The 9,234-nt window shown below is 41.5% G+C and overlaps 1 protein-coding gene across 1 annotated transcript; it reads left to right on the plus strand.

Moving 5' to 3' along the window:
• The first annotated feature begins 25 nt into the window (after nucleotides 1-25).
• On the plus strand, nucleotides 26-8,001 carry LOC137912578 (aminopeptidase Ey-like). The gene is made up of 20 exons (XM_068756713.1): nucleotides 26-618; nucleotides 1,478-1,620; nucleotides 1,812-1,951; nucleotides 2,620-2,746; nucleotides 3,052-3,206; nucleotides 3,295-3,408; nucleotides 3,554-3,697; nucleotides 3,827-3,892; nucleotides 4,023-4,088; nucleotides 4,629-4,801; nucleotides 4,906-4,982; nucleotides 5,067-5,200; nucleotides 5,302-5,357; nucleotides 5,423-5,570; nucleotides 5,695-5,786; nucleotides 6,237-6,347; nucleotides 6,487-6,654; nucleotides 6,775-6,915; nucleotides 7,552-7,633; nucleotides 7,843-8,001. Exons 1-20 carry the CDS (start codon nucleotides 26-28, stop codon nucleotides 7,999-8,001), a joined length of 2,889 nt encoding a protein of 962 aa, XP_068612814.1.
• Nucleotides 8,002-9,234: the final 1,233 nt, after the last annotated feature.

The following is a 9,234-nucleotide window of genomic DNA, read 5'->3' on the forward strand; positions in this document are numbered from 1 at the left end:
TGTCTAGTTCTTCTCGGTTGGAGTCATGGGAAAAGGTGTCTACATCAGCAAGGCGGTGGCAGTAGCCTGTGCGGTTGTGGCTATCGCCGCCGTCTCCACCATCATAGCTCTATCTGTGGTTTACTCTCAGGAGAAGTCCAAGAATGAAGCGACACCTGCAACCACAACCGGCCCCACCGTCACGACCACCACGCCCTCCACGCCGAAGGAGCCCTGGCAGAGCTATCGACTTCCAGAGTCCCTCGCTCCCGTCTCCTACAACGTGACCCTGTGGCCCCGGCTGGAGACCAACAAAGACGGATTATTCATATTCACTGGAAACTGCACTGTGGTCTTCAGATGTGTGACGGAGACCGACCTCATCATCATCCACTCCAACAGGCTGAACCTCACCACCTTTGATGGATATCACGGCAAGCTCAGGGGCCTCCATGGAGCCACTGCGCCCGACATGACAATGACATGGCTGGAGGTTCCCACCCAGTACCTTGTGATCCAGCTCAGCGGCCTGCTGCAGCCCGACAGCACGTATGAGCTCTACACTGAGTTCATTGGGGAACTGGCTGATGACCTCGGAGGATTTTACAGAAGCGAATACATGGAAGATGGAGTGAGAAGGTATGATGCTCTTAATTTGAAACTTTATTAGATTTATTCAAATGAAAGCGAAATCAAATTAAACAATTTGCTGAATATTTCTAGTTAGTTTCACGAGATAAGACCTAATGTGTAGTCGTGGAACCGGCCTTAAACCCACTGACCACTTTACAGACATTGAAAACATGGGTTTAAACCAAAATTGAACTTTTCTGACATGGTTGTTCATTCAGGGAAATGTACTTATTAACTGAGAGTAAAATGAGAAAAGCATTGAATCCTTTATACTTTTACTGTAAATTCAGTACAAAACAAAAAAGATTGAAATGGAAAGAACAGAAAAATGAATTGCATACTCTGTTATATTTAAAACCACTATGGGATGTGATGATTTAAAATATGTCCTTTTTGAGACTCCTAGTGGACGTATTTAGAGACACTGTGGTAGACAGCTCTGTGAAAACCGTTCCTGAGCGCTGGTGGAACGAACAGCCACACTGCTGATCGGTTGCATAGAAACATTTCAGGTTTCCTGTTAGAAAAGCAACAGAAAATAAATTACAGGTATTGGTTTCTTTTCCACAGAATCAATGAGCAAGAGCCTCTATTCTTACTAATGCATGGACTTCAACAGAAGTCAATCGTACAGTAAATTCAAACAGAACTTCTGACAGGAAAAACATTATCAACTGTATTCACGAGTTAACACACAGCTAAAAACAACACACTCGCGTATTCCGGTGTGTTACTGAAATGTAATTGCTGACAGCAACGTTGAGAGAGATGTAAAAAGGTGAACATAACATCTTCTAAAACACAGACTTTATCTGAGCCTTGAGCATTCAATAAAATGGCTTTTTATCTGATCTACTGTTGCCAGAGTTTTGGCCACGACTCAAATGCAGCCAACGGATGCCAGGAAAGCGTTCCCCTGCTTTGATGAACCGGCCATGAAAGCTGTCTTCCACATAAGCCTCATACATCCCAACAATACGAAGGCTCTTTCAAACAGCATGAACTATGGCAAGTCCTTGTTTCAGTGTCCAGTGCAACATTTACATGTGAACTATCCATGTGTGTGTATACTGTATATATATATAACTCTTAATACTGTGGCTACAAACATACAGCCCTCTGCTGTGACACATTAGCGCCCAATGAGCCTGCGACTCCGCATTTATAATAATTATGCTGTTGTCCTTTTCCACACGCAGAACCAGTTAGCATCAGTGTGGATGGCCAGGATTTACTCTACACAAGATTTAAACCAACAGAGATTATGTCAACCTACCTGCTGGCATTTGTTGTGTGTGACTTTGAGTTTGTCGGGACAGAACCTGGTGCAGCTGTCATGGTAAGTATTTATTACACCTTACTGGAAGAACATTATATATGGATAATTGGCTGCATAATATTCAGTTATAGGTGGTTATTCAGCATTGGAACTATTTTCCTGTATATGTTTATATTGTAAGAATTTTGAATATTTAATAAACAAAATAACATTATGAGCTGCTGCATATTCGGATGTCTTGATCTCACTAAAGAGTGTAACCAGCCCCCCCAAAAAAGTGATCAATACATTCTCTACATGTGTCTACAGTACTGTAGCGTCCGACTACCACTGCTACTAATACTGCTTTTTGTCCTCTTGCTCCGGCTGTTATAGTACCACTGTAACAACTACAGCTTGAATTATGATTGAAACTGATGTAGCACAATAGAACCTGCAGCTGTGTGAGAGAGCCCCTTTTTTGAGCCATTGTGCATGTTGTGGCATTCATTAAAGAAAAAGATGATCACTCAGAACCGCAAGATTGATTGAAATAAAATTACAATCAGTTGTTAAAATGCATATACTGCTGTTAAAGCCATGATCTATAAGTAAATGGTACTGAGGCAACAAATGGATTCACACAGCGGCTGGTTGCTGCTCTGTCCTGTCAGTCCTCTGTCCTCTCTATGCTGTCCTCTGCTGGACATTTGCTTTGTTGGATTGGTGAAGCAATGTTTGTTTTCCAGATCAGGATCTGGGCTCGCAGGAAAGCTATTGAGGAGAACCAAGGAGACTATGCCCTGCAGAAAACCGGACCGATACTGGCATTCTTTGAGGACTACTACAATTCTCCTTACCCCCTGAGAAAGTCAGGTATAGATGATGCATCCACACAGACTAAGATATTTATTTTATTAATCAATATCAGAATCAGAATACTTAGGGAAATTATATCAGCAGCAATGCTCCACTCAACAAAAAACAGAATAATTAACTATATGTACATAGTGCAGAAATAGATAAAGAAAACAATAATATATACAAATACTTAACAGTAATATAATTTTACAATGATGCATTGAATAAATTAAATAACACAGTAACAAATTACCTTCTAAGGCGAAAAATAGCAGTCACAAAAGAAAAAGAAAGAAAATTCCCTCTTTGTTATTTTTTAGACCAGATCGCTCTTCCTGACTTCGGTGCTGGAGCCATGGAGAACTGGGGCCTGATCACCTACAGAGAAACTGCCCTTTTATATGATCCTGCCGTGTCATCCAATGGAGACAAGGAGTGGGTGGCAATAGTCATCTCACATGAACTTGCTCATATGGTATAACACCAAAGCACATTCATACCAGTTTGCAGTAACCGGGTTTATTGTTGAAGAGTGCTAATAGGATGCTGCTCTGTCCTGCCAGTGGTTTGGAAACTTGGTGACCATGAGGTGGTGGAATGACTTGTGGCTCAATGAGGGGTTTGCTACCTACGTCTCTTATCTCGGAGCCAATTACACTGAACCAACGTGGACTATGGTGAGCTCTGTTCTTACCTGGCAATGCCTTGTTCTAGCTGAGAAATCTAATGCTGAATATAGGATATACTGAAATCCATCTTCACTGGGAAAGTGTCCAGTCTCAGCCAATGCTACAAACGAACGTGTGTTTGTGTATATTGCAGCCAGATTTGATCGTTCTGAATGAGATTATTGGTGTGATGGGTGTGGATGCTTTAGCCTCCTCCCATCCCCTTTCATCCAATGTGGAGGACATTCAGAAGCCAGAGGACATCAATCAGCTGTTTGACTCAATCACATACAGCAAGGTGCAGTATTTTTTTAACTCGGGAGTCTAGATATTGAACTGTAAAAAACAAAAAAAGAACTAGAGAATAACAATTTTAAAAAGCTCTATCCCACTGACATGGTCATTTTCCTCCCATTTTTCATTTCAGGGAGCTGCAGTCCTGAGGATGCTCTCAAACTTTATCACTGAGGACGTCTTTTCCAAGGGACTCCATGTGAGTACAGCTAATCTTTACATGGTCTTTTATTTTGTTCATGTTGTTATATCCACGCTACTGACCTGTATCTCGTTCCCTCACAAAAGCACAACTACAGTGTATCAGTAGATTTTCTTTTTATCTACAGTCATACCTGGAGGAGTTCAAGTATAATACTACGGTCTACAAGGATCTCTGGAGACACCTGCAAATGGTAAGATATCTGTCGATATAGGAAATGCCCGCTCAAAACCTTAATTCAAAAGTATTAATTTTCTAAAAAAGCCATAAAAAGGTAACGTAGCTAAATTGAATGCAAATAGAGCAACATTTAACTTGTGTTTGTCGCATCAGACTGTTAACGTCTAATCAATGCTTGTTCTGTATTTAATGTACGGTAATTTGCAAACTGAATATCGAACTGAATTGATCCAATTGTGAAATTGAAACTAATCACTTTGGAACTACAATTAGAAAAATATCATAGTCACTGTTTTACAGTTGTTTTTTTCTAATTTCACGCTTATGGGAAAAATATTCCCGGACCCACGTGCATCAAATGGCATTGGAGCATCAAAGTCTGTTTATGTCACATTTGCTTTCAAGCCCAATGCTCTTTCTAGGGGGCTTGGGTCACCAGCAGAAAAATTTAAGAAACGCTGTGCAAAAATAAATAAATCACAATACAACAATTAAATCCTTTGTAGGCATTTAGGGAGAATTATACAATCTAATTTGCATGTCCTGTCCCCAGGAGGTGAATAAAGCTGGCATAGAGCTGCCCTTCCCTATAGAGGACATCATGAACCGCTGGATCCTACAGATGGGTTTCCCAGTCGTCACCATCAACACCCAAACTGGAAAAATTACCCAGAAACACTTCTTGTTGGACCCAGACTCTGTCGTGGACACGCCATCGGAGTTCGAGTAGGAGCTATTTTTAGTTCAACACCAACAGGCTTAATATACAGAACAAGGTGGCATTAAACACGAGTCAAACTCGTTCTGTCTTTTTGAATGGTTGACTGCAGCTACAAGTGGTTTGTCCCAGTTACATGGATCAAGACTGGCGGGGCTGAGCAGCACTACTGGCTTACGGACGGTGAAGGTAGGCCATGTTGCAGGTACTCATGCTGAGCTAAGAGCGTTGAAGGATGAACTGAACGCTAAATATTTGACTCCTCACAATCAGGTACAAATCCGAACATGACACTTGGTCTGAATGACTGGCTGGTGGCCAACGTAGACATGAAGGGCTTCTACAGGGTGAACTACGACTCGGAGAACTGGGAGCGTCTCCTCGCCAAGCTGAGCTCCCGACACCAGGTATACAGGTTGCACAGGTGCACCATCGAGGCTGCATGGCCTTTTAAATCACTGACAATGGCCCACGAAGCCATTCATTTTATTAACTGCTTACTTTTCAGGATATTCCAATCATCAACCGAGTGCAAATTATAGATGATGCTTTCAACCTTGCAAGGTAAGGCCTTTTTTTTTTCTTCCTCTTCAAGGCGTTTTTGTTGAGAGCGTATTTGCTGCTTACAGGGCAAAGCTGGTGAACACAACTCTGGCTCTGATGACAACCAAGTTCCTAAACAAAGAGGTGGACTACATGCCCTGGCAGACAGCCAGCCATAACTTAGGCTACTTCTTCCTCATGTTTGACCGCAGCGAGGTGTACGGCCCGATGCAGGTTTGTACAGGATCATACGTCTGTATGTTATATGTTGCTCTACTCCTGTGACGCTTTCGTTGCTTGGTGACACGTTGCCATTTTAAAACAGATAAATGAGATAATAAAGTGTGTTCATTTGCAGGCCTACATAAAGAAACAGGTCACTCCTCTGTTTATGCACTTCAGCGAGATCACAGCAAATTGGACAAAGATCCCAGAGAAGCACACTGACCAGTAAGGATGCAAACCGTAATGTCCTTTATTACATCCTAAATCATCCTTAGGGAAAACCACTTTGGAAGTACCAGGCTCAGCTTCCTCTCTCTCACTGTTACCGATTTTATTCCATTATTAAAACTTGTTAAAATTATATTGTAGTATTTATCGCTTTGACCCCCATCTGTGCGGAGCTCAACAAAAGCACAATTACAGCTCAATGCATTAATGCAAATCAGAGTATAATTACTCATTTCTTTCTACGGTAATTCAATGATGTACCGTTAACATTTCAACATGCACAATCTGTGCACATAGTGGAAGGAGTTTAGGCACACATAATTCACTCAAATGGAATTCTGACATTAACAACACAACATAGAAACCTGCTCTCCCTGAGATGGATCGCACAGAATTAATCTGAATCCCAGGTGGATTATTCTCAAACACTCTTCCGTCCCCATCCAGGTACAACCAGGTGAATGCTATCTCCTTGGCCTGCAGCACTGGAGTGGAAGGATGTGCGGAGCTGACCACTGGTTGGTTCAGCGAGTGGATGAATAACCCGGCTAACAACACGTGTGTTCACGCTCCACTCGTTTCTTTCATGATTTCATTCTTGAAAATAAATTACATTCAATGCTTTTCTTTGTCTCTGAGCCCTTATCGTCCTTCACCATTGTCATTTTACTCTTTGTCATCTCCGTGATTACTGCAGGATTGATCCCAACCTGAAATCCACGGTGTACTGCAATGCAATTGCTGCAGGAGGAGTGGCTGAGTGGGACTTTGCTTGGCGTATGTATAAGAATGCTACCATTGCTTCAGAAGCTGATAAACTCATGCATGGTCTGTCCTGCTCCACACAGCCCTGGCTGCTGAACAGGTCAGTATCACTGACTTAGTGTTGGATCACATTTCAATGTTTGTTCTTTGTTAGGCTGCTTCACGTTCTGCAGCGCCCTCTGAGTGCATCAGGCTTTTGTCCTCACTTAATGTGTTTCAGGTATCTGGACTACTGTCTGGACCCGGAGAAGATCCGTAAGCAGGATGCCACCTCCGCCATAACTTCTATTGCTAGTAACCCCATTGGTCAGGCTCTGGCATGGGATTTTGTCAGAGCCAAGTGGGACTTTATATTCAATGAGTGAGTTTGTCGTCATGCCCGCATGTTTGTGACATCGAATGGTGCTGCTGCTATAGAATACCTGAACGAGTAGTGCAGTGTCAGGCTAGGCCTCCTGATAGAAACTTTAATTAAATATTGGATATTTGTCTCAGATGTTGTTGGATGCACAAATTAGTCCAATATTCTATTTATTTCTGTGTGAATCTTTATTTGCTTGAACATGTAAGAGTTGGAGGGCAGCACAGTGGCCCATTGGTTAGCGCTGTTGCCTCACAGAAAGGTCACAGGTTCGAATCCGACTTGCAGCCTTTCTTTGAGGAGTTTGCATGTTCTCCGTGTCTGCATGGGTTCTCTCCGGGTTCTCGGGCTTCCTCCCACCAAAAACATCAAATTAGGTGAATTGGTGATGTAAAAATTGTATCCCACCTCGTGCCCGTTATCTGCTGGGAAAGGCTCCAGCATGACCCTTGACCCGGTTAGAAAAAGTAAAATATGACGCTGAGAGTCTACGTGCATTCATGCAGACATTAGCATTTAATATACAGCACCAATTGGAGAAAAGAGCTGACAGAGATAACAGCATGCAGAGTGTGAGTTTTGGCTTTGGTTATTTGCAGTGTAATCAAGGCCTGTCTTGTTTGTGTTTTTCTTCAGCTATGGTGGTGGATCGTTTTCCCTTGGAGGTTTAATTAGTGGAGTCACCGAACGATTCTCCTCTGAGTTTGAGTACAACCAGGTACAGCATTTAATATGTCTTGTTTTTTTGTTTTTCCTTCAGAGTCTTCTGACCTTTTCCATTTCACGTTCTCAATTTGCAATGAAAATAATATTAATTAGACGGACATTAGTTCTTGCTCAGATGCTGTTACATAAGTGTGATGGCAAAGACAATCCTCTTCATGCACAGTTAAATCTCAGTTAGCATTCTCATCCATTCTCTATCAGTTACTGCAGTTCAAAGAAGACCATGCGGGGCAGTTGGGCTCAGCAGCCATGGCTCTCGAGCAGGCGCTGGAGAGAACCAAGACCAACATGAACTGGGTGGCCGTGAACAAGGAAATGGTGTTTGAATGGTTCACCAGTGAATCATCTTCTCCAATTTAACACTTCTTTCTAATGTAAATCCTGACTGTTATAAATACGCTGCTTAATATGATGAAGCCATTTTAAATGCAAGGCTTTGATTAACCCTTTTTATAAACAAAGATTCACAAACCAAGTGTTGTATTAGGATGATGCATTTTAATATTGTATGTACTTAGTAACATTTACATTTTTATACTAATTTAACACAACAAAATTGGATATTCTGCACTTGATAGGCTGCATTCCTATATATATTTTTGCAATATTTGATGGATAACATGGAAATAAAATCCATATTAAACTGGAACATTTTGTATCTCCATATTTAAAGAATGATTTTTATTTAATTGGATATTTAGCTAACCTGACAGACAAGTGAGAAGTCCTGAATCATAATGAATTATATATTATATTTATCATGCGCTTACTTATTTTCGAGTCCTGAACCACCAGTCATGTTTACACAGGGCAGAAAAGTTGGCGCTTAACTGGTCCTAGCTCAGTTGTCACTGGTCTTAGTGGGAGTCTTTCCTTAAGGACTTTAGAGGGGATGTGATGCCTGTTCAGATCCTAAATGTCCTGCTGACAGCTGTTTGTGTAAGGAAACAGGGGCCAAAAGCCAAGTCTGCGTGATTCATCTGTCGAGTGTGTAAAAGTGATCATAGCACTGGAAATCCAGGAGCAAATCCTTCAAAATAAAGAGTCATTTTTTTTATAAATACATTTTATTGTGGTCACATAATGAAAGCTTAATAAATACACACTATTGCAAAAAGTAACACAGATCTTATACATATTTTGTTCAAAAAAACAAAGATGAGAAGCCTTGTTCATAAATGTTGTTAGAGTTCATTGTTGCAATGAAAATGGTCGAGTTGACTGATGGAACCTTTTTCAACAGTGTCCAGAGAAGGAGTTATGTTGTAGTTGCTGTGGCATCCAGTGCTGGCCGCCATTAAAGGGAACTCCACCACAAACCTGATGGCAAAAACAATATATGCATCAAAGCTAGGAAAAAATTGTGAATGAAAAAAGGAGACCATTACAAATGTTATTCACTTTAAAAAGTAATGAAACACTGAAACATTACAACCATGATGTGAGCATACCTGGTATGAGGGCTGCACAAAGGACAGCTGCTCGGTGTTCAGGGTGCTACAAGCTGATTCTTGTGTGCTGTATCTGGTTACTGGCTGATCCAGGTACTGATTTAGAGTTTGGGGCTTCTCCACAAATGCAGAGGATCTCCTC

Source organism: Brachionichthys hirsutus, unplaced genomic scaffold (genome assembly GCF_040956055.1).
Source record: "Brachionichthys hirsutus isolate HB-005 unplaced genomic scaffold, CSIRO-AGI_Bhir_v1 contig_200, whole genome shotgun sequence".
Classification (NCBI taxonomy): Eukaryota; Metazoa; Chordata; class Actinopteri; order Lophiiformes; family Brachionichthyidae; genus Brachionichthys; species Brachionichthys hirsutus.

What these genes read in the sequence shown, in the direction of transcription:
- LOC137912578 (XM_068756713.1), top strand. Translation starts at nt 26, where the DNA reads ATGGGAAAAGGTGTCTACATCAGCAAGGCGGTGGCAGTAGCCTGTGCG. An exon ending in GACACGCCATCGGAGTTCGA is followed by an intron (nt 4,802 to 4,905) that starts GTAGGAGCTATT and finishes GGTTGACTGCAG; the next exon opens with CTACAAGTGGTTTGTCCCAG. An exon ending in CTGGCTTACGGACGGTGAAG is followed by an intron (nt 4,983 to 5,066) that starts GTAGGCCATGTT and finishes CCTCACAATCAG; the next exon opens with GTACAAATCCGAACATGACA.